At 39.2% G+C, this 26558-nt stretch overlaps 1 protein-coding gene across 1 annotated transcript; it reads right to left on the minus strand.

Annotated features, from left to right (window-relative positions):
• Positions 1-3618: 3618 nt before the first annotated feature.
• On the minus strand, positions 3619-23389 carry LOC115054298 (GDNF family receptor alpha-4-like). The gene is made up of 8 exons (XM_029519453.1): positions 23139-23389; positions 13533-13799; positions 13356-13448; positions 12901-13270; positions 10883-10992; positions 10320-10454; positions 8223-8359; positions 3619-6319 (listed from the first exon to the last, which is right to left on the minus strand). Exons 1-8 carry the CDS (start codon positions 23191-23193, stop codon positions 6116-6118), a joined length of 1371 nt encoding a protein of 456 aa, XP_029375313.1. The 5' UTR covers positions 23194-23389; the 3' UTR covers positions 3619-6115.
• Positions 23390-26558: the final 3169 nt, after the last annotated feature.

Raw genomic sequence — 26558 nt, forward strand, 5'->3', positions numbered from 1 at the left:
TGTGTGTGTGTGTGGCAAAGAAAGAAAGTTGTAAAATCACTTAAAATATTTGGAGTGTAAAACCCAAATTCTCATAAAATCCTAACATGCTTAAAGGGAGTGAGTGCTGATAATGATGCATCACATGAGTTTCCTTTCCAAATCTCCTCCAGCTGCCCCTTAAGCTGCCTGCATAATGTTTCTTTCTCACAGGCAGAGATGAAAAATAAGTACATTTAATCATTTTCCATTTCATCCTACTTTATACTTCACTACAATGGCACAGCTGAATTACTAGTTATCTTTTAAAGTGACTTTTTACAATGTAGTTGAGTTGTGATTATCACATAAAATGAAACATAGATAAAGATTAAACCAGTGGATCCTAACCTCTGAAAAACACTGTACCTTTTTATAGCTCCTTGTTATGTATCATTGACTCAGCAACACCAAAGCTGTTTCCCTTAGTGTCATTTAAATAACTAATTATTCATCCATCCACATACCCCCCCCCCCCCCCCTTTATCTGACGCCGGGTTTCGGTGGCAGCAGACAAAGCAGGGAGTTCCATATATCTTTTTCCCCCAATGCTTTCCAGTTGCTTCTAATGGACCCCAAATAAATGGGATATGTAGTCCCTCCCAGTCGGACGTGCCCATAAAGCAAGAGGGCCTCAGTTTCCTCTGTCCAGGCAAAGTGCCTGGACAGCTTCATTCCTTTGGGATTTCTGGAATCACTCTTAATCTGGTCTTCCCCTGGGATTAGTTTGCCTTGGGAGACCAGGAACTATTTTCTATTTACAGCACAGCAACCGGGACAAACCGGGCAATCTCAATTTGGTGTGATTATTCAATAGTGCACAAGAAATTCCAGTATTCCTTTCATTCCATGTCCTCTTTTCCTGTAGGCTACACACTATGCAACTATGAATGATCTAATGCTAATGTATCAATCAGAGGACATTTTCCTGCACAAAATAGTATTTTTATTTGTTTTTAAATAATACTTTTATGAAATAATGGTGCAACAAATTTTGTACCCCTTCCAATCACAGGGAGATGTGTACCTTAATGGATCATTAGTAGTAAAGTTGCAGTTTGAATTAATGACGCTGTGAAATCACAACTATATATCATGTAGCCTCAATTCAGTGGATGTTCTAAGATCATTCCATGGCAATTCAGTCCTGGGCCTTTGTCCTCATAACTTCTGCTTGTCCTGACAGAGTCCTTTCAGAATCTAGGTTTGAATTATTAGATCTGGTTGCCTGAAGAATTGTGCTTTTGTCAACTTAGTAGGTCATCTTGTGTATGTTTGCAGCGGCAGGGAACTGTATCTGTCTGTTTGTGTGGAGAAAACACAAGAACAGTGACAGTATGAGAAAACTGTGGAGAAACTGGGCTGATCTGATTTGACTATGGAGTTGCTTGCTGCACAAATTATCATATTAATAAGAAAAGCTAATTTTGAGTAGTGTTAAGATTCTGAGTTAATGTCTGTGCTCATATTAATCTATTCCATGTGAAATGTGAAGAAGAGTCCTGTATGTTGATAGGACAGGAATATGTGCAAAGTGAATGCACTGATTGACTTAATTAATAACCACATTAACATAACTGCTTGTCTTTTATTTATATATATATATATATAAATATATATATATATATACATATATATATATATATATGTATATATATATATATATATATAAAATAATTAATTACAGGGGCAGTGCTGGGATATTAGGCCGCATAAGTGCCTCCTGTGGCAAAACACTGGCTTGGTTGTGATTACAGTATGAACACAGAACAAACGTCCCAAGTTTGAACCGTGTGTGTCCTAAAACCTCATATTAAACAAAGTTATGCTCATATTTCCCCGCAAATGATAATGCTACATTTTTATTGACGATTTTCAAATTTTCTAACCAAACAGTTTTTGATTTCAGTTTATTAAAGTCTGACATTCAATTCTTAGGTTTGAACTGCATTGTCTTTTACCGACAATGGAACTTGAATGTACATTAACACAGTGTGTGTGAGGAGAATTTTGATAATGCAAAGAAAAAAAAAAATTCTATTACATCTTCCGCTCAGCAGAGTCTGAAAGAAGCCAAAGAAATAAAACTAGATTGTATAGAGTGGAGAAAACAACTCAGCATCATCATTTCACGGTGAGGGGAAGCTAGCTGCCCCATCATCTGCTGGCAAAAAAAAAAAAGAAGATAAAAATCAGTACCAAACAAGACATCTTGAGAAAAATCCAGAGACTCTTCAGCCAGTAACTGAATGGTCTGATCACAAAAGGGTGCCATAGTCTAAAAAAGCCACTGCTCCAGGCCACACCTCTAGCAAGGCTAAAAATTAGCACACTTGCTTGAGTTCTGCAGTGCATAATAGTCCACGTCAAGTCATTAACAAACCATTTTCACCGAGGACATTTTGACATATCACTGAAGGAAAAACGCAGAAATTTAAACATCATAAAATTAATGATGTCTAAATTTCATTTAGCTGTTTCAGTTTCAGGGTATTGCTTGTGTTGCCTCACCATGACACTGTCACGACTTCGTAGGACACATGATGGCAATGCAGCCATTGTTAATACCATTATACACCTTTTCTTTTCTTACCATGTCAACTCAAACTGTCAGCTATGAAATAAGCCTATTTTGTCAGTGTTGTCACTACATGGTAATGCAGTGTATTGATTTGAAAGGGGTATATTCTATTCCCCGAAAATATAAATAAAAACTTAAACGAAAATGCAACAGTTATTGAATTCTTGAGAAAAAATGATGTGTAATGTAACAAAAGTAGCATAGACTTCCTGGTCATTGTGACTGATAAGACAGCTAAAGTTAATTATTTTTTTCAAAAGGGAAACAGAAAGACTGACAAAAGCAGAACATTTTCCAAAAGGTTTTGTTGTGATGGGAAGAATATGTAATTTGTAGTTAATGGACTAAAACATGAAAAACCTCTGACTGCTCCAAAATATTTAGAATAGTTACAATGCAGAGGATCATTTTCCTCAGACAGATTACTAAAGCATAACTTAACTTTGCAGACAATTGGCTGAATTTGGACACAAAAATCAAAGGCCAAGGAAACTCATGCTGTGCATTTTGTAATTAAAGCGCAGGCTGATGCCAGTTTTTGTTACAGAGCCTTTCTTTCTAGAAAGCTTGTTCCTGCCACAGTGGTGTCATTTTAGATGTAAAAGACCAGAGACTCTATAATCACCTTTGTCAGTCAGAAATATGAGACTGGGCTTGCTTGGTCCATATTGGTTATGAGCCAGGGAAAGCCACTGTGTGTCTTTCCCTGTGACACAGCCAATGTGTTATTTACAATTTCTAACACATTGTTTTTAATTAAAGCAAATTAGAGACTTGAAGCTGTATATTTTAGCATATATTAAAACATCAGCTAAGAGTTTTCATTCACTATTTTGCTGCGCAATTGGTGTTAAGCCACACTCCCCATCATATCAGGGCGCATTGATCCATATTAGTCCAGCACCACTCGTGCATGATGAGGAAAATGAAGTTCAAACACAGCAGTCACGTCTTGGTCATTTAAAGTAAAGCAGATTTCTCCTTAATTCTTCTTTTATTCTTTTAACAAACAGGCACACTTTCTGCTATGTCACAAAATTACACATTATTACACATTATAGTCAGCAGTATTTGGCATGTTTGATACGTATTTAAAACAAGGTTAGTGTGAAACATAATACTGTACACAGTCAGTCTCAACTGGATTTTCAAGATACAATCTAAAAAATGAGCAAGTTGGGCAATATTTATGTTTTTCTTCAAGAATTTAATTTATGGATGGAGAATAAACTTTCGTCTCGTTTCCTTAACTCGTCATAGAAACATACAAGCCATGTTGGATGCAAATGTTTACTTTACATAGTTTACAAATATAAACAAGCCCATTGAAATGTGAAAATACATGTAAACTCCTATTCAGTCATTAAGGCCAGATCGCACTGGATGTCATAACTGACTGTAGTCAGAGAGAGATGAATAAGCAGCATCACCACTGCTGTGATGCATACTGTTTATTTATCAGTCTCTTCTGTCATCTGGCTCGAGTTTATATACTTTGATACATGCCTTTTTTTTATTTTTTTATTAGAAATATTGTGTCCAAATATGCAACTCCGATGGAGATACCCACTAAGCTTGCAGGCACACTTCAAATGTTTGTTAGCTTTTCCTCATCCACTTCTTGGCATCCACAGACAGACTCTCAGCAAGAAGGTGGTCAAAAAAAGCTGCACAATGTAATTTTGCCCTGAAGTGGGCAAGAGTCAGTGAAAGTCTAACCTATAACATCAATTTAGTTCAGCTGTGACTTCTGAAAATCAAACCTAAGCTTGAAGTGGTGATGGACCTGCATTTGAAAGGGCATACTTCTCCTACACTTCCAGTGCGTTTCTGCCTTTAAACTGTCTCTCCTCATCAAGACGTCACTCTGTGTCAATAAACCAGCATGTAAACAAGTCCAGTAGTGGGGGCCAAAAGAATAAATAAATGGAGGGCTGTACTGCTTCCTCAAGTGATGTTTGACTAATCTCATCCACATTAAAATACAATACCACTGAAACTGTGACACTGGTGTGGGATTGGATGTACCTGTATGGTTGTGCTCTTTTGACATGTACAGCAAACAGATCATTTTCATTTTGGATATTTTTTTTTTTTTAATGCTCAGACCTTGACAATAGCAAAGCCAGTGGACTGTATCACCATAACTGTAAATATTGCAGGACATACAACTGTTTTTCATATTAATCAAGGTATATGAGGACGTTTCCTTGCAGAGCTCAAACAGGCTGCTTCCTGCGACCTCATCCTCAAATTAGAAGTTTCTCCCTTTTAAAAAAACTTCACTATACTTCTCTTTACCTACATCCCTGCAGCTGCGTAATTTCACAAGAAAATGAGCCATAAGAGAAAAAATCATTAACATCAGCAAAAGATATTTCAGGCAGAGATAATGGCTCAATGTGCTGCTCAACGATCAGAGCAGCCAGCAGGCTTTACAGCCTCCTGTGTCCATCCCTATCTCCGCATCTCACTCTCACAACATCTAAAGCACATGAGGGGGAAGGAGCACTAAAAACACATCTCCTAAGGATAAAAAAAGTGAGAGGGTATGACAGCAGTAAATTGGCTATTTCCTCCCCTGAGCCTTACTCGAGACTTCCTCGGCATGCTGAGCAATTTGAATTGTGCTGTAATTGCTTATGTTGCTTTTCTCTGCTCATCATTTCTACGATAGAATTTGATCTCATTGCTTTTGCCTGTGGTTGAATCCTCAGCCACTCACCCCAGTAGGAATGGTACGAAGTGGCATGTTAAGAAAGGAAGGAGAGGAGGTTGACTGATGCTTTTCTGCTTTTCGACGCACCGAGTAAGATGCACCAAAAGTTGAGCTCTTACTTACTTAATGTTACAATGCACTGGTTCACATTTTATCACTTTTTAAATTACGATCCTGTGTGTCGTTCAATGCAGTGCAAGTGTGGTGCAGTTTCTTATTAGCTTGTTTTAAAGTAGATTATTTTACTCAACTCACAGTATGACTGAGGGAAAGGAAGAGCCGAAGGGCCAGCAGTGGAACGGATGTGACATGAGTCATGAAATGGAAATCAAGCAGGTCCAGTTGCAGTGGAGTAGACTGGATATGGGTTTTGGGAGCATGTATAGTGGATGTGGCCTTGGGCAATGTGCTTCTTGTTAAAAAAGTGGATGTACTTTGAGTGTGAAGTAGGCTCTAGATAGAGTATTTGCCCACACAGCACTTCTTAATTCAGCCATGCACTCATGTATCTGCTCACGTTGTTGCCTTCCATTCACAGAAGAGAACTCAAGCAAAGATGTGGCAGATACGACACGACTACTGATATCTTTTAACTCTTGAGGAGGGAGTGGTAAGAGAGGAGAAACAGAATAATAAAGTAAAGGCAGTATCTTTGAAAAACGAAAGAAAGAGAAAAGTTAAGAAGGAGCAATTCCATTTCTTCCTCGCAAATGTCCTCTGTGGTTCATTCTAAGTGCGGTGATTAATTTGAAAGTGGTAGCAAGAGTAAAATATGAACGGAGGATGAAATGGAGTATTCAGTAGCCCCAACACTTCCAGTCCAGGATGAGTGTAGGAAGCAGCAGTAATGGTAACACGAGCACTGCTCGACTAGCCGCTCCCCGCTGACTCCCTCTGGCCCCCGATTCAATGTTGGAGTCCTTCTCAGAATAAGGCGGGATAACATTGAATTCTTCACTTTCTTCCTCCTCCTGCTGCTCTTCTCCCTCACTGTTGTCCATCTGCAAAACCAGGGAAAGAGTGATTCTTCCAATTAACAGAAGTGCTGAAGCATAGAGGGGGAGTTCAGGATGCAAACTTCACAAGACTGTCCAAATAAAACACAGAATTCAAAGCTACAGTCATATCCCTGAGCTGTAGCTGAAAAGTACCAACCTCTGCTTTTAAACAACATGCCTGTGGGACAACTAAGAAACAGTTCATCCGAACAAATCCTATGGCAAAATAGCCTAACAAATTATATATAAGTGTATTTGAATGTTTGTGTTTAATTTGGTTCATTCTTCTAATAGACCTCCGTGACTTTAGTGTTGGAACACCCCAGAGAGTATTGAGAATGTTTGCTGGCTGATAAGAACTGATGATGAGATGCTGCCAGCCTCAGTTACAAAAATATTGGCAAAAAGCAAAAATCCCTTTGTCTCAGCAGCATTCTGTAGTGTTTACTCTATTACTGCTCAACCTGAGGCCATCAGGAATAGGTTTTAGATGCCTGCATGGAAAACAAATATGTTATCCTAGAGGCAAATAAACTTGTAAACAGCTGCCGTTTAAAAAATGATCAGTTTGCCAGTGTCTATAATGTAAAGTGTGCGCTTGTATTGTGGCATATTTTGACATAATGTACAGTTCTGGATATTGTTAGAAAGCTGGATTGCCAACTGTAATCATTATTCTTATTTCAGATCAGCGTGGGTGTGACTGAATAATTAATTATTGGCACAATGTTGTACATTTCTGAAACCAGACAAACCAAGAGGCTTGTTAGAGGGCAACACAGTCAGTATAAGAGCATGTTGCTGCTTTTCTTATTTTTCTTTACAAGCATTTAGGCAGATGTGGAGATATAAAAAGCAGCCATTCATTCACTGTTCATCCACACTGCAGTGCAACAGAAGTGGCCACCAATTAACAACTCTCCCAACACCACGTATCCAGTGATTTGGATTTTAAATTTGACTCAGAGTAAGAATAATCTTTATCTCTGTTGGACTCATTATTGTGTGTAAGAAAACAATAATCCCATACTGGTAGAAACCCCAAGTCTAAATCAAACTAGAATCTATTCGATAGTTAAGTGGCTCAAAACAAATCTGTCTACCAAAATAAGCATCAGAGGTCACTGGTGAGCATCAGGACACACATGTCTGGCAGCATCATGTGAAATCAAATTACTTTTGAGAAGAGAAACTTCATGATCATCATCAGTCCTAATGTGATGAAGTCTCCACTCAAACACAGCTAGAGAGCGTATTGTCTTAAGAGAGAATTAGCTTTTGTTTCAGATCGTTGCTTTTGCTCAAGTTTTATTTTCTGAAGTTTGGTCAAAGCAGCCTAGCAGTCCATAGCAATAGATTTATGGTTTGAATTTTTTTTTTTTTTTTTTTTTTTTTTTTTATTTTTCTTTTTCTGAAATTAAGTTTAAAGTTTACCAAATGACACATTCTGTTATGAAAGAAGACCTTTACTGCTGATATAAGAAATGGCAACATCTAAACCCGTTTCAGTGTTACGTAACAATGAGGATGTGTACTGTACAAGAGGAGCTTCAGTCTGGCTGTGTGGTGGGTTAGGATGGAAAGGAAATGTAGAATGAGAAGGATTAAGTGTGAAAATGAGGAATATTGAGCTTATGAGTGTGCATACATGATTATTAACAGCAGGCGTTGAGCCTATTGCTGCAAACACCTACAGGTAATCCTGAGCCACAATGGGAGGTATGGCAGTGAAGACAGAGAAATAATCTCAGGTTATAAAGAGAACACTTGGACAGATTTCATTGCTACAATCCCGGTGTGATTCTGAGGTGTTACCACCTGATACACAGTCGAGCACTTCTTCACTTCAGCTTGTAGCAAGTGTTTAACATCAGCATATGGTGGAAAAGAGGCACAGAGCACTTACGCTGTTGAATTCAGGGAGCGTGTTAACACTGATGTGGACCCTCTCCTGGAAGACACGCGGGGAAGGCTGGAAGGCTGGCACAGGAGTGTGTTCCACTGGAGGAGGTGCAGAGATTCCCATGGAGTTGATAGCATTGCCTGAAACAGAAACAGCAGGGGTCATCTTCATTAGGTTCCTATCATTATTCATTTTTGAATCATCACCAAAATATTAGCAGTGACATTAATAAGAATTACTTCCACCGTCTCTGTAGATATGATTGGGGGAAATATATTTGAATGTTATAATGAGTAATTGAAATGTTGAATGTTCCTTTCAAGCCATATAAATTGCATGGTTCAAAGGATTGTATTATCATCAAAACCACTGGGTGCAGTGCCATTATATTCGACAGATATATCCATATGCCCCTCAGGAGGAACAGAATAATGTTGTTGATACTCTGACTTTCATGTTGAGCTGGGTCAACTCAACTAATTTGTCCAATACTTGCTTGTGTAGGCCAAACTCCACAATGACTGACAACCCCCTTCAGCCATTATGCTCCTTTATGTTTAGTGGTACACAGTCAAAGTAAGCATGCTGAAATGGCAGACTAAGATTGTGACATTATAGCTGCTAAGGTTTGGCAAGTTACATAACCAAAATGAGCCAAAGGTAGAGCATGGTGAAATGATCTTTCGTTACGAGATGGAGGCTGCACACTGTGTGCATTGATAGGTTTCATTACGTCCAGAAGAGTATGGCCACTCCTTCTTCAGCACACACGAATCAAAATGATCTACTGACATGGTTATTCTAGAGCTTATTGGACTTAATGGATCTGACTCTGACAAAAAAAATAATCACTTCTGCTGATGTTCATAAAAATGTTTTCACAACTTTCAAGTTGCTCCTTGCCCAATGTTGGACAAAAAATGCTTAAAGAACCATCACAGAGCCACTGCTGTGATTATAGACTCTTTTTTTTTTTCTTTTCTCCTGAAATGTAACAAAACTGCCTGACAATAAAGTATATCCACATCAACTGCTGTGGTAAAAAATTACTTCGAATAAGGATTCGTTACAGTTTTACTTTATCTGCAGTATGGAGGAATGGAAATTTGGGAATTTTTAGATTTAAGCTCTGCTTGTTCTCCATTTTGGTATCACAAAAAATATCACAGTATTGCTGGCTGCAGCCAATACAGTGCTGAGTTAACCTAACCTCTACTGATTCATTTACATCAGTGGGGATTCCTTTTTCAATCAAATCAGAATATCTTGTCTCTGACTTTTGGTGCTCTTCCCACCCCTGTTGGGCTGGCAACAATTCAACAAGAAGTCACATTATGTTAATCAGATTTGGTGGAAGGATTCGTTGCCCCACAAAACATGCAAATCACATTTACATTTGGCAGCAAGTGACACACTAAGGAGAATGTCCCTTGCCATTCATTTATTTTCCAAGGAAACCTAATGGTTCAGTAGTTCATCCTCTCAATAATCAATTATTACTCACATCATTTCAATTCTCCATTAATACACAGTATAAAATTCTCAGTTAAAACTGCATCTGAACCATCAATCATCATCAGTGTAGCTTCAACTCTGAAAAGGCAACATTTCTGCTGTCAGTATCTTGACAAAGGAAAACATGTCTGCTGTAGTAGTTGAGTTGTTTAACATCAAATGGAGCTGCGTGTCTGAAGTCTGGAAACTGTCACTCAAACTACTGGACTGACTTGTAGGAAAATGAAATATTCATTCCTTTACTGAAAACTCTTCCATACTTTGATTTTTGATTGACATTTAATGTATAAATATTATTATCATGTTTATGGACAGTCTTCATGGGCAAGTATCTAATAATCAGATGAAAAATGCTGATCAGGCTTTTCAGGTCACATCTGTGTTAACTGACATTCACATTATTTAAAAGTTTTGTTTTTTTTTTGTTGTTTTTTTTACTCATTTCATTGCAGACTATTGGTAAAAGCTGTGAAAAAAGTTAAAGAAGCTATTTCTAAGATTTGATTTTTGCTACGTCGCCATTGTTAGAGCCTGTAATTGTTTTTATTTTGAATTGGATAAGCAACTTCACAACATTTTACTCACGCAGACATATATTGTTGCTGAACATATGCAGGATACGCTGACAGCCCTGCAATTCATTCCCTCTGCCGTCGCATGTGCACCACTGGGACACTTCTGTGCTGCTGTTGCTCACATAGTTGGGAGTCATAATAGTTCCTGGATGAAGAAGTAATATAAAAATCAAGTTAATGGTGCACCTGGAAAAAAAAAAAAAAAAACTTTTGGAGAAATATTTCCCTCAGGCAGATGATTTTAATTTTCAGCACACATCACTGTAGAACATAAGAAGCAGGCTACCAATGGTATTAGTTCCCCTGCAGATCCTTGGGTGACCAGTTGATAATTTCAGGTATGTAAAGTAACTTTTTATACAGCGTTGGAGATAAAGGAAATATCATCAGGATGGATATGAAATTTATAAATCAAATTTTTTTTGCAGTAATGCTGACATGATTACAAGAGTAGGAGTTAGTTTTCATTAATTAGAGTGACGAACGTCAAACTTCAAATTTTTAAGTGTCTGTTTTCCTCTGATATATTTTCCAGCCTTTTCTGAAGCTTTAATTTCTTCTCTTCCATCTCACCTATGAGTCCAGCGTAGGCCTTCAAGCACATGGCTCTGCTCTCCCGCATACAGCCAGAGGCAGACAGGGGGGCCGGCTGGCAGTTGTGTTGGAAATCAGCGAACCGGGATCTGAAATATGCGCGCGCACGCACGCACACACACACACACACACACACACACACACACACACACACACACACACACACACACACACACACACACACACACACACACACACACACACACACACACACACACCACATGCATGCACACACACGCAGAAGGTTGTTTTCCTCATGTGTCAGGACAGGGCAGCAGTTCACTGCAAAATGCTTTGACAATTTCATTTTGGGATTTGGGGTTGAGCTAAAACACAACAAGACATCCACACTACAGTATAAGAGCACAAAACAAATTCGATAACCACATGCTCTTTTAGTCTGTTTTGTCCTAATCCAACAACACCACCCATCTCTGTTTGGGTAAGTAGTAAAAAAAAAAAAGACAAATATACATTATTTTTGCATTGTCATTTTACAGTCATTTGTAAAAGCTACTCTACTTAATATGGAATTCCCCGCTGAAGGACAGAATAAAATAAATCTCCAGTGTTGACATTAACAGCTAATTCCACAGACTACTTCCAGAGGATTAAAATAAAAGTTTTTAAAGTAAATGGTCATGTTTAATCTTTACAGCAAAGAACAGGCCTTCTAAAACATTTCGTTTTTTGTAACTGGTTCAGACAATGCATTCATAATCAAAGTAAATTTATGATACTGGGTATTTAAAACCACAGACTGAGCGGTTCAGTGCTGTTCTTAGCGTCTTAAGTAGACACACATGGGAACTTTGTGTATGGAGCAGAAAAACCTTGCATGTACTGTAATTTCTGCTGCTGCTTTTTTGTTTTAAATCTGGTAGTAATAATGCAGGAGAAGGAAGGATTTTGCATGACCTTCCCAGATTTAACCAATTCACATATTTTTTTTCTTTTTTCTTTTTTTTTACTCTGATCGTTAATAATTTCAGCAACATTTAGAGATTGCCCACACTGTTATTAATGTCAGTGAGTCCTATGAACAATAAAGAGAGAAAGAACTGACTAAACTTGCCCTCGCAGTAGCTGGTGTTATCACACTGATGAGCAGGAGCATGGCCATGAATTCTGGGCCACTAAAAGCAAAAAGCTCTGAGGGCATCATCCATCTTTTCTGTCTGAAAAATATTATCATTCTGGGCTTTTTTGTTGGGCTAAAGAATTGTCTCCTGCATTCAACCCGCTGCTATCAATGCAGAGAGGATGCACACCACATAAAAATCCTTGCTTTGCTGATTACATCGCTACTTTGAAATAAGAACCAACGAGTTGTCAGATTAAATGTAAATAATAGGCTAATGAACAACCACTCATCCTGGATTTACCATGGGCAAAAATATACCTTGTTCTGAGGCCTAGAGGCCAACATACTAATTAAATGTATTTTAGTATTTTGCATCGGCAGTGATCTCCACATTTGGTGCATTGCTTTGTTTTTTAATGTGCGGTTACCTGATACTAAGGTTATATACATGTAAACTCTCAAGATTTAGATTACTGTAAACCAGCACACTCACTTCACAGGGACTTCATTGTTTTTCAAGCAAGAATGCCAAATGCATTCAGTGTTATTAGCCTTGTATATGTGAGAATTTGCTGCCTCCCCTTGTATTATAAACCATTCAAATTCATATCATTGGATTTGAGCATTAAAGCGATGTGAATGAGCCGCTTCGGGTTCAAGAAAATCTGCAAGGCATACTTGAAATTTTTTCATGTTGTGTAGATTTTTAGCAAATATTATCATCTTAGGCAGAGCCTTGATATCATTGGGAACTGAATCTTTCTTCATGGTTGATTTTCTAGTTTTCTAACAACAGTTAATCTGATAGCTAACATCTATGTGTTGTTACATCTCTATTTCTTCTGTTCTGTGGCACCCTGAGCTAAGGCTAAGGCACTTATTAAGGACACGTGGCCTCCTGTGTCTGTCTTACCTACAGAGCTCATCTCTGGAGCAATAGTTCTGCAGGCTGATGCAGTTCGGCTTGCCAACTCTTTCCTCCCCTCTCCCATTCTCCTCATATGAACAGGATGGGACGATAGTTTTCCTCCGGCGTTCCCCACACAAATGGTCAGAGCAGGGACAGAAGAGCAGGGCAAAGCTGTACTCCTCTGGCACACGCTCCAGGAAGCGCCGAAGGGCCCTATGGCATTTCTGGCGGTTACAGTTGTTCTCAGAGACAGTTGCCCGCTTGGTGCAGGCCACAACGTATTCTGACCGCAGGGAGCCACACTTCTCATACAGGCCACAGTCCTGCGCTGCCTTCAGACACTGGTTTTGGCCATCCACAGTGTGAGTGGAAGCTAGGGCATTTTAAGGAGGAAAACTGAGTAATGTATAGCAGCAAATCAGGACCATATGTGTAATGAAGTAAGAGTAGCACTCTACCTGCCATGATGGAGGCCATACGCGACATCTCAATGTTTCTCACCAGATTTAACTCCAGTTCTTCATATGGAGACACCTCATACTCATCATATGCTTAAAAACACAATCACATTGAAGTGTTACAACATTAATTTAACACATGGACACACACACACACACACCAGTTCTTAAACCCACCTGCAAATCTCACGGTCCAGTAGACCCTGAGGCAATGTTCCTCCCTGCGCGACCCACGCTGACACTTGCATACCTGAAGGGGGCGGTGCTGCTGCAGGGTGTTCTGGGCCTCCAGGCACTCCAGACGGGCATCTGGGCCGAGGGGCGACACTGCCTCCTCAGCTGCACAGTACTCCAGCAGTCGATAGAGGACCATGCAAGACTGCTCCTGGATGCAGCCCTGCTCCGCCACCAGGCAGTCCAAAGATGCAGATACTGGAGCAGCACCTTGAGGGGGAGATTTGCATTCTCAGTTTACAAAAACCTCTATGCCAACATTTATACCGACTGATACGGTGCTGTATAATGTGTATATATCATCCCATATTCTAGTACTTTCCCAAATAAGGATGTAATTACAACAACAAAGTGGGATGATTGTGCTACTCAGATCCTCCACCGCACAACAGGTTACCATAATATCCAACAAGGAAGGTTAAATTGAAAACGTGCAAGTTTGCAATGTGGGCAAAGCCTCAATGCTCCTCACTGAAACACAGGCGTCTCTCAGATAATTTAACAACACCATAGGTTTATATTATGGTTCTAATTATGCCATAATTATTTCATCTTCTTCTTTGGGGCCTCTGATTGTATTTTTTTCCTAACATTATTATTATTACTAACAGGAGATATTAGTCCATTGAAGTTGTTGGGAATGTTCCATCTGCCTGTCGTGTACTGTATGTCTGCCTTGTCCTCATATCACACACGACAATGCTTCTTGATAAGTGAACGCATGCTATCATAATGCCAAAGAGATTTTGTGAATCTTTGGCATCAGGTTTTAAACCTGTCTGTCAGGCTGAAACTCCGTAGGTGCGAATGTGAGCATGAATGGTTGTCGGTCTGTCATAGAGTCCCAGTGAGTGCATGGTGTACCCACCCTTGCCCAATGTCAGCTGGGATTGGCTGAAAAGCCCTCTGCACTGATAGCAAGTATAAGATGGATGAATGGGTGGATGTCAGGCTGTAACTTATCCTTCTCACAGTATCTTTTTTTAACTTTCCTGCATTCTGTTGTATAATCTCTATACGCATATCACATGAAAACTCTCCCTGCTTGTCTGTTCAAGTGCTTTTTAGCAATGTGGGCCTCCAAGACTTGAGAGTCAGCTGCCTAACAGGATGGCATTCATAAGTTGGGCAGAAAATAAAGGCTAGAGGATGATTAAACACAGATGTTTTGAATAGCGAGTTTGGTCATTTCCTCCATGAAAGAAGATGCTGTTTGACAGCCCACTCTCAAGTCTTGGATGCCTTTTGTATTTCCTGAAAATGCTTAAGCCAACTGAAAAGACAGAATTACAGTAGCAAAATGCTCCCTTCCACTTCCACTTTTACTGAAGTTAGATGATTTATAGCTTCCTAAAGAAAAAGTGCACCTACATTACTGATAAAAATACAAACTAACATCGGTCTAAAAAGTAGTGAACATGAGGCACATTAATCTATAATACTATGATACGCTACTGAAAATCACTGTGGACATCAGTGTGGTGCTGGAACATTTTAAACGTAACATATCAAGTATCCGAGTATCTAAAGTACGGAGACGTACTCACGGATGTCTTGAAAAAATAGCACTGATGTTGTTATTGTAAAAGGACACACAAACAGCTGCGGGCAAAACCATTTGCAGCAGGGTCCCTTCCACTTGGAACAAGCTTTTTGCCAAAGCCAGACACTGTCTCCACATGTAATGATAAAGACAAAACCAATTTATTCAACACGGCTCATGTTTTCCCACAGAAACAACTGATACTTTCGCTTCCAATTTTGCTTTCAGACAGTGAGTCAATTGAAATACCCACTGAGGATGTTTTCCCCCTGAAGTTGCCTCAAACATAGTCTGATAGTTTGAGTGAAATAGTTTTTATATGATGCTTTGCACCTAAAACACCTACAAAATATGCAGCTTGAAGATATTGCAGGATAAAATCACCACATATGTTTTTAAAAGGGCTTCATCCTGTTAATTTATCCAAGGGTCATTGAGCACAACTGCAGCACATATCACCAGCCACATTTAGTCTAAAATGAAAGCACTGTTCAGTATAAAAGAGCTTTTCTGGTCCGTAGTCATTAAGAGTTAGAAGTGATTTGATTGACAGTTTTTGTGTCTACATTGACTGGAAGAAAAAAAAAAACTACACATCATTGCACTGTATAGTACTGATTATTGTGCCATGAAAAACACAATGCTGGAAGGCCAGATGAAGCCTGAGGATGAAAAGATGAAAGCTTTCTTTATAAAAATGCATTCTGAAGGAGCATCTCAAGAAACTGATTTTCTAAAATGTGACATATAATTGTCCCCGGCAATTACACTTTAAACCCAATATTTCCCGACTAGGGAACAAAAAAGCTTGAGTAAGCAATATGTACTTTCACTAAATAATTAGCTATGTTCTGTTACTTTTTAAGAGCACAAAGGGAAAAGGCTGACAGACTTATTAAATATTCTGTGCAGCTATAAATACATGTTCAGGTTTGAACTTAACACACGCCTGTCAACAAATATCCATACATTTTATCCTCACGTCTACTTGTTCTTCAGAATATTAGCATTTGCTGTATATCACACAAGTTTATATGTAAACACACAAACAACATTGTGTTACATTGGTCACACACTTCGATTAAGCTCCTGCTGACTGGTATCACAAAGCACGGCTGCAATCCAATTCTGCTTCTGCATGTTTTGTAATCTCGGGCACCACATGAGGTCCACGTCTCACTTTGGCGTGAAACATATCATAAACAGAGGCTACGCTTCATCACCACAGCAGGTAACCTTCCAGGGCTACTGCAGTGACACCATAGGTGGAGGTGGGAAAACACACATAGCAATGAGTCATATTTACAGTCACAGCTCCAAAAGGGATGTAAAGGTGATGATTACCTATATATTTGTCTATGTAAACATTGTGATACCTTGATAATTATATTCAACTATTAAGTTCCACCATGTTGAGCTGCAATTTAAATAGATTCCATGTAATCTCCTGTTTGGGCAGTGAACGGTTTATTCATCATTCCTTTCTAGCGTTTACTCCCTTAGGCTTACCATTGATAAAGAAATACTATCAGCAATTTTTGTTTCTGGGAGCATTTTGTACACACACACACACACACAGACACAGACACACACACTCAGATAACAAATATTCACATAAAATACAGAGCAGCTAAATCTTGGTAGACAGGTCATAATTATTTTCTAACTTGAACATTATTTAAAGTCACAATGATAAAGAAGCACCATGCTAACATTGTGCTGTTTGAGATGCAACAAATTGTGAAAGCAAAAGTCTGGCTGCGTAGAATTGTTGGTCTGAGGGTGGAGTGTGTCTAAAGCAGAAAAGGAAAGGAGCGAGAAGCGAACGCGAGATGAATTACTGTGATATGTGAGCCATAATACACTCTATTGATTTCTCACTCGGGTGATTAATAGAATTTGTGAGGCAAAGCTGATGAAGGTTAACACCATAAATGGCAAACCACACACTGTCATTCATGGGGAGCAAAGTGGTTTGGCAAATTTCTCTTCCGCCCTTTCAAGCACTTGGGATGGGTAGCAGAGCATCCAGATTGTTTGGGAGTAATTTGACTTGAGAGAAGAGGATGGTCGGAGAGTGTGACATGAAATGTGTTTGGGCATCGTGACGAAAGGGGCTTCTTGGAAGGCTCAGGCTTGAGGAGGAAATGGCAGCTAGGAAGCATGATGGAGCAAGTAAAGGCTGGATAAACGTGTGCGACTGCCACCAATTGTTATTATTCATGAACTCATTTGCCTCATCTGTACGCAAGCTAGTGCACTTTCTGGCTGGATGGTGTATACGTTTGTGTGTTCACGTTCAAAAAAATCATTTTTCATATGGTCAATTGTTGAACCATGTTGGACGATGTAACACAAAATTATGCTAAACCGGCTCTGGGAAATTGTGATATGGATTTAACACTATTTACTGACACGTAGACAAAAAAAAAAAAAAAAAAGTAGTTTGTCAGGAAAATAAGCTGCATGTTCAATAGTAATGAAGATAATCATTAACTTCAGCCCTGAATTCAACAATGTTTTTATAGCTGAAATGACAGCAGCCTTTCTGAACTTTAAAGACACTAATGTTGTAATACTTCACAATAATGTCCCGTTGTGTTCATTAGTAGCTTATTATTTCAAAGCTGTGACAACATGAGGCACGTTTGATTCCATTTTATAACCTACATAGATATTCTGGATATTATCTCATCCTTGTTGGTGTAAAGCCAAGTAGTATTCATGTATGCGTTCTCAGAAATTAAATATAAGAATAGCATAAAAATACTGTGTAGTTAATTGAATGTCAATGTGCAAGTAAGCACACTAATTGGCCTTAAGAGACCACACTGAAAAACATGGGACCATCATAAAGGAGCAAGTAAGCTGCAGGACAATGGAGCACATTTTAAAGTCAAAAGTAATAATGAGCTTCCTGCCAAAATCCTTACTTTAATTTTGATTTAAGCTACTAAATTTAAGATATATATATTTATTAAAACTTGGACAGAGCAGATGGCTAATGAAAGGCTTGTCTCTGTAAACAGTAATAACTACTAGATTGGGTCCAAGCCTAAAAATACACAAAACAAATATATCCAAATGGCTGACCCCATGTCATTCCAAGAATGAAAGCGCCTTTATTTTCACGCAGAAAAGCTGGATTAAAATGCACCATCTTGCGCCATTAGTGTTCATCGTGGATCCCTGTCTGAGTAATTGCAAAGGCATTTCGGTTCCTGACTTTTGCTGAGCATCTCTGCCACACACTTGAGCAAGCTGCCTATCTGTTGACCTGTTGTGTCTCTGCAGCACTGGACAGAGGTGTCTCCACGGGAGTGCCGATTGAAGACACAGCCATTCCCACTGAACTCTAGATTCTGCACTCTTCAACAATCAGCTATTCAGCTTTAAACTTTGTGTTAGCATAACCCCCCTTCAAAAGAAAAAAAAAAACAAAAAACAAAAACACATGCATGCTTTACACAAATTCTTGCTGTTGTAGGGAAGATTGCAGCCATTGGTCTGGGTAATAGCTGTAGAGCAGTTCCTTTAAAGAAATGGAATAAGGTGTTTCTATTATAGAAATGTTTTTCACTCTGTCTCGACTGCCAGTGAGTTTACTTATAGAAGGTATTCAAAGGAGATTACATTTTGAAGTGCCTTATTTTTATGTGAACAGAAATTTACACAGCAGCTATTAATCATACCTCAGGTATCAGGCAATATCATATTTGTCCGTTTGTAAGACAGTATATCATGATTACCCTTATCAAACAAACATATTTACCTACATTTGGCATAAGACATACAATTTACTTTATCCTTCCACATATATGGGTCATCAAATCCTTTTCTGCTTTCATCCCTGCACCTCTTTTGTCCTCAATTGACGCCACACCGACTAGATTTCATTACTCCCTTTAAACTCCCAGCCTCCAATTTTTTTCAAATTGTTGAAAATAATTCGATACTGTATAGGTCTCTTCACATCTTTCGTCTGAATGCCCCAGCAGCTTTCTTCACCTGCTACATCTAGACCACATTGATAGTAGCCATCATGTGTCAAGTCTAAGTGAGGAACACACAAAGTCCCAATCAATAACGAGGAGAATAAAAGTGAAACTTCTGTGCAAAGCCCATTTCAGAAATCTTGATTTCTTTTTTTACCTCCCTGACATTACCCTGTCCTCACAAAAGCCACAAGTTCATCTAATCACACAACGCTGGCCAAGGCATAGGTTTTGCTAAGTTCTTCATAAAAAAGTTTTATACCTAAAAAGTTTCATATTTCCCTTATCCCTAATTTGATAAAACTGCCTCTCTCTTGTTATCTGCGTGGGCAAATGGCACTGTTGTTTGCGCTCCAGTTTATGCGAGCCAACAAGACTGAATCTCTGTGTAGCTGGAGCAATGAAAAGTGCAGCACAATTGCGCTTGCTTTAATCAGTTTTCATGCGCACACCCCACACAGGCAACACCATCCTGGAAATATTTGCAGTGCTATGCAACCTTCAACAAAATGCTCACTTGCAGTGAGAAATAAGCAACTTGAAGTGCGACCACAACAATTACTGTGGTATAGAGTAAAGATGGGAGCAGCCCCCCCGACAAGAAAGGAGCATTTTCACCACATAACACAGACCGTTAAAACATGGAAGATTTTTCGAAAATAATGAGAGATAGCCAATAACTGCATCTAAAAACAGAAAAAGTAATAAAATGACTTGATTGTGGCTGTTGGGGATAATTAATGTGTTCTGCCAGCGTGTGGTGAGAGTCACAGCATCCAAAGGTGACAGTTCAATAGAGTGCTTGGAATCCTTATTTCATGATCTGAATCAACACTTATTCGCTGTATTTAGTGCGCGAGTACGATTCCATTTAATGAGATGTGCCACTGGATTGTGCAGACCACATCCCTCGTCTGTGCTACAGGTAAAAAGCATACAGACATGAGGTGCCAAATCAGCCAGTCAGGGTGTCTGGAGCTGTGTCAGTATTAGGCTTCTTTCTTCTGCTGCCTGGTGCAGTCCTAAATGAATTTCCTGGACAGAAAGCAATACAGATATTAACAGCTTCCATTGGGCTGTGGGGTTTTGTTGGCGCCATCAAGCATGTAAAAGTGACAATCAAGATGCAGAGCACACACTAGCAAATTGAATATAACAGGCAGTGACACATAAATGATTCAAATTAACATTCAATAAATTTTCTGTTTTTAAGCAATGAGCTGAATGGTGAGCTCGGTAGACGAGCAGGTGTGATTCAGACACCTGCCTTTTTATGTTTAAGTTGTTGACGGGTGCATTTTGATTAAAATTATGTCTTATACCTAAAAAAAAAATCTAATGTGTGAAATAATTGCATTTTCAGGAAGCGTATTTTATGGTTTTTTATCTATGTAATGTCCAATGGGCATGTTGCCAGTTTAATCTCTGTGTGCTGTCGTCCTAAACGAAACTGAATTACAAGCACAGAGTACATAAAGACAATGGCTCAGCAGAAAAAAAAGGGAAAAAGGAAATTCTATGGCACAGTGGGAAAGATAAAAAGGCCAAGAGTTGGATAAAGCTGTGTGCACAAGGTGCAGCCCTCAGTGTGTATATTAGACAGTTAAACCCTAAACAGAGACACCTCAAGCATATTATTAGTCCACCACAGACTTGTGTACCTTTACGCAGCCTGGAAATGAAGCTCTAATAAATTAATGACAACAGTATTATGGCTCAATTACGTCCAGTAAATGAAGTACCAAAATAGCAACACTCAGTCACCAGTTGCAGTCTGTACTAGGATTTAATAATCCACACAGACCTTACAGCAAAGGTCAAAGTCACGTTTAGTGTCATTCAATATCCAACTTTCCATTAATTTAGCTGGGCAAAGGTAGCGAATAGACACATTCATTACCCAGAGAGACAACAAAAGCCATAGCAGTTAATAAAAAACTCATGGAAGGTTTTAGTTCAAATCAGTCCATTGATATATACCAGTTTATAAATTATGAAAATTGTTTCAAAATACAGCATCTTCCTTGTGTTTTCTTACACAATCTGCCATGTGAAATCCTGAGACAGATATGGGACTGTGTGTGTTCACGAGAAAAATTTTCCTGACACATTAATGATGACTCTGGTGAATTTTAGCCCTGAGCTTAGTGGGGACATCAGTCAAGGCAGACATTTCAGAAACGGCTGTTGTCCACATTTGAAGTTCCCACCTCAGCTGTTTCCATCACTGTCATGGGGGGTAAATTATATTACAAGGGAACAAATAACGTTGCATAAACAAATACACTACAGAGGAGCTATGGATATATCATGAATAGACAAAGACAGAGGATGTCTTTCAGACTGACACTTGATTGGGTTGGTCTGATTGGGTTGCTGTGCTAAAACGGCTGCATTAAAATAAATAAATAAATAAAAGCAGCTTTGTAATGATTAATTCAAAGTACATTAAAGTTAAAAGAAATACACACAGAATTCACTTTTCTTTAATAATGTCAATAAACAATAAATTCCTTTTACAATCAGGCATAATTGCTGAATTCAACATCACACCAGACATCTAATCTGCATTTGTAATGACTCAGATCTCAATTAAATAGTGCTTGAAAATAACTGCTTTTCCTGGTGTGATTTCTCCTAAGTGCCTGTCAGGTGGATCTGGAACGCTGGATGATATACCGGCTGCCTGAAAGGTTTGAGTCTCACATGAAAGTAGTCATCTTTTTATGATACTTAGGTCTTATGGACAGCCTCACCTGTCACCGGCTGAGTATTCCTGGATGCGGTGAAGCACACTCCTGCACCACAGAAATAACCCTGACATTTACAGTGCTCGTATGTATCCCTGCAGTAAGAGCACAGGAGTTTTGTTTTCCTGGATATGGATACATGACCTGTAGACAATTCACTTTCAGATGATGAAGAAGACGCTCTGCTTTGACTCCGGTATTGAAGACCATTTATGGTTTAAAAAAAAAAAAGAGATAGAGTTCAGCATCAATTACCACAGATCAACAAATGTCACGCTTCACTGGGGCATTTCTTATCCTGCCACAGTCACTATTATTGGCATTTCATGATTATAGCTCATTTTGAAGGAGCTTGTGGAAGCAGAGGAATATGAATTTAGAAAGTAATGTTCTCCATCATTTGTCCATTTGAATCAGGACAAAGACTCATGAGGCACTAACATTAATAATTGGTCTGTTATTTTACCGCCATCTTCTATTTCTTTGTTGTTGTTTTTTTTTTTTTTTTGCTTTCAATTTTTTCCTTTGTCCTATCACATTTTAATACACATTTTATGTAAAATCTGAATGATTTACAGACATGCATCCATATAAAGGAGAACACCATTTAGTTGACAAATTCATATGAGATATTTCCATGATCTTAGGCTGTCCAATCAATATTTGGAGGATAAATGGCTCTCTTTGGAGCACATCCAAGGCTGAATTATACCAAAGCTGAACCCATGATGTCATCCACATGTAAAATCTAATGCTTCTTCATAATTAACACATGGGGAACTGATTTTATGGCTCTCTCTAATGTAATTATTCATCTCAAAAGTTACGCTCCAACCTGATCCCATGCAAAACAGAAAGAGTATCCTCATCTTGATTAAGATGTCTCTTTAGCTTTGCAGTCCATTCATTCCCTTTTTTTTTCATGCTAGAAACACCACCTGCCTTCTAAATATAGTAAATCTACAAAATGATCAAGTTATTACCAACAATAGAAACTGAAATCCAGTCTCTTCGTGTGCATCTGTTGTGGGGGCTTAGCTATAATCCACGCCTCCATAGTCAACGTGCATATCTCTTACAGACAAACACGTATTCTTTTTCAAGTTCGAAAATCTATTTTTCCCAAAAAGGGGGAAATATAATCTGAGCCACACACTGCGAGATTTAACAGACTGAAAGATGCCTGATGTCTCAGCGGTAGGCGATGTATTCTTCATCTAGAACACCAAAGGCTGCAAGAAATGAGAAACGTGTTTCTTACTATGGGAGAAGACACTGAGCAGAAGTCCAATGATCATCATCCTGTCCGGTGACATTGGGTAGTTGTGGACTGGGGCAGGGGGGGGGGGGTAAAAGTCGGACCCGGCTCGCTGCAGCTCAGTGACCCGTCTCCTGCCACATCCAGCCTCCTCCTCTGCTGCTGTGTGCGGCTGATCGGATGGGTTAGTACACAAAGTTGGCAAAACTGAACCGCGCACACAGCTGGAGCGATTCAAGTTCTCGCGATTTTTGTTGTCCCATTTATTTGTCGGATTCCACTGATGTTGATCCCCAGTGAAAGCATTCGGCAAATTTCTAGGGAGGAAAAAAAAAACAACAAAAAAACAAAAAGCGTGTATCCAAACGAAAAAAAAAAAACAAGACAAAACAAAAAACCCAAAACCGAAACAAAACAAAGAAAAGTTTGCGTGCAGCTGCTGGGCTCCGGTCAGAAACACCACCACCGGCTCCGAGCGGCAGGAATAATGTCGCAGTTGTGCTGGTGTGTGTCTGTCTGCGGCGCAGCTCCACAGTTGTCCAGCTGGAGTTGAGATCAGTGCTGAGGCTGCTTGGCGCATCTCTGTGAAAGGCGCAACGTGATTGGCGCCTGGAAAAGGCTGAATGTGCCCGAGGGACGTCAAAATGTTTCCCATGGGAGAGCAGCTGGCTTCTTACAAACAAGTTCAGCCCTTAACATGACGGCCGAAACACAAGGGGGTAAAACAAATCAATAAGTCTATGTTTGAGCATATCCATAAGTCATCAGGATTCAAGCACACCAATCCACTTCATTATCTAAACTGTTTTCGCTGTTGGTTATGAATAGAAATGTAAAATGTTTTTTCCTGCAAACTGCATCCAGTGAAATTTTGCTCTTGGGCAGCAGGAGGTCATTTGGAATCACAGGTGAATTAATTGTGTGTCATCTGAGATGAGTTAGAAATGTTCAACGTTAAATTAAATTAGCCCCTTCATCTGCCCCTTTCAAACCACAAGGCTTTTTTTTTTATTCCCATCAGATTACATCCTGTTTGATCAGGAGGTGGTAACGCAGTGGAAAATATACAGCCTACCTGTAACAAACAGTTGTCTCTTTTATTAGTTTGCTTTTCCAGTCAGACTGCTCGGATGAGCAGTGTGTGTCTGCGCATGTAAAGATACTGTACAACAAAGCCTGTCTTTCCCTCAGATTATTTCCCCCTGTATTTACCCAAAGCCAATTTGCATTTGATTGCACTGCAGTTTTTTGGGAGCAGCTCGATTTCTCACATATTGTTTGAATCCCTTATAGAAAAAACAAACCTCCTTGGTGGCTTTGGTTAAAAATAATAAAAAGTTAAATCTGAAGGATTGCAGATTTGGTGTAAATTTTAGTTGGATTTTTTTTTTTTCTTCACGTTACATAGATCATGCATTTCATGTACGACTGTTTGAAACAGTATTACAATTTACTTTCTAAAATACTACACTGACAATATCAATAAACAAACCCACCATTATCTTGCTCTAAAAGCGAACAAAGGCAATTCAACATTGCAAAGTACATGCAATGACCTGTTGTCCTCACTATAATTAAATGACAGCAAAGGGATTAGTGGATTAATTTACACATCCTGTTCAACTGAATGTACAAGTGGCAATAAGAAATACAAGTGGACAGTCACTGCCATTAAAATTCAAAAAAACAAAGTGAAACCTTTAATAAGGCACTTTTATCCACAGTAAACATGGCAGCACAAAGCGACCTTTCACTCTACTTAAACAAAAACATCTGCTCTTAGTGAAGCTGTTTCTACGGCAACATCAAACAAAGTCTGTCATGTGTTGGTGAAAAATGCCCAGCAGCTTCTTTCCCAGCGTGTTCTCAGCTAAGTCAGGTTTAATTCATTGTTGTCCTATCTGGTCTGCTCCAGATAGGACCCACTCCAGTGACAGAGATCAGACTATGAACTCCACACAGGAGCTTTGACACCGACTGCACAGCATCACAGCAGCTCCTCCACGTGGCCAACATTGTGCACGAGGCAAGATGTGCACACGTTACTGCAACTTATATACACTAAGATGCTCCAACAAAGTGAGCTCTGTGCGGCTTTTGATAGTGAGATGAAGGCATTTTTAATTAAATCTGTCTTTGGTGTAACATGCTAACAACAAGACCCTGGAGACAACTTCAAATTCAACAGCTGATATCAACTTGATGAGACTCATATTTTGCCTCCAGTTCTGTTGTTTGATGGGACTTAAAACATGGGTGCTGTTCTGGCTCTCCGGTGCTTCACCTGGCAGAGCATGTGCCACAAAGTCTCTGGTCTGCCCCAGAAGCTCAGGTTAGTGTCTGGAGTGCTCAGATGTGTGTTCTCTCTCTGCTAGGAGAATAACAACTAAATCATTTATAGTTTCATTAACCATCACAGGTATTTATGAACCACATGAATATAACATGAGATTAAGATCTTGAGTGTAACAAGGGGCCGGCATAATGTCAAAATTCATCTGTCTTTTGTATAATGAAATTGACATGATAAATGATATTGACTTCCATTTTTTCCTTCAAAAAAAAAAAAGAAAAAGAAAAAGAAAAACTGATCTCTTGTTGCCCTCTGGTGGTATTTTTTTATAAAGCAGCCTAAAGAAACTTTTCATTCATTCATTCATTCATTCATTCATTCATTCACCTTTTACCGCTGTCTACCGCAGAGACCAACAACCACACACACAAACACACACAGACTTACAGACAATTTAGTGTCACCAACTAACCAAAGCATGCATGTTTATGGACGGTGGGAGGAATTATGCCTTTAGTTACAAATTACTTGAAACATGAAAATATACGACTTATGAAATATAAAATACGGCCTATTATATATATAAATAAATAATATAAATATAAAATTACATATTACCCACATATTCAGTATATTCACATAGTGATGAGTAAGAAGCATTTTGAATGACGTAGCTTTCGTTACATTGAGGTATTTTTAGACCGTGGTAATTTTTACACTCACCTAATGTCTGACTGTTACAGATGGTGCCACCAGAACAATCACGTTGCTCAAGAACATTTTCAGGATGAAACCAAACATCTGACTTCTCTTCCAGGCTTTACAGCCAGCTCACGCTTGAGCCGACTGCAGAGGAAGCTCTACCAGCTTCAGCAGATCACCTGTTAATAGTTAATGGGCTGGCTTGAATTAAACATGTCACTTCGGAGGAATGCACCCAAATGAAAAAGGAAAGCAAATGGTTTCCGTGCCGTACCCACACTTGTAGCTGAATGTTAGTGTGTGTTTTTCAGTGTGATTGTGGTGATGAGGCCTCTCTGAAGACCTTGACGGCCTGATCTCACTTTGTCCCTGTGACTTTCCCCCACTGCGACTCAGGACAGGTGCGTCCCTCCTGAGGAGATGTCTTC

This window comes from Echeneis naucrates, chromosome 14 (genome assembly GCF_900963305.1).
Source record: "Echeneis naucrates chromosome 14, fEcheNa1.1, whole genome shotgun sequence".
NCBI classification, from domain to species: Eukaryota; Metazoa; Chordata; class Actinopteri; order Carangiformes; family Echeneidae; genus Echeneis; species Echeneis naucrates.

Bases quoted from the DNA above. Each gene is read 5' to 3' on its own strand.
- LOC115054298 (XM_029519453.1), bottom strand. From the start codon at position 23,193: ATGTCACCGGACAGGATGATGATCATTGGACTTCTGCTCAGTGTCTTC. The intron at 13,449-13,532 runs GTGGGTTTAAGA...TGTGTTTTTAAG, and splicing joins CTGGACCGTGAGATTTGCAG to CATATGATGAGTATGAGGTG. The intron at 10,993-12,900 runs GTAAGACAGACA...CGCATATTTCAG, and splicing joins TCCAGAGATGAGCTCTGTAG to ATCCCGGTTCGCTGATTTCC.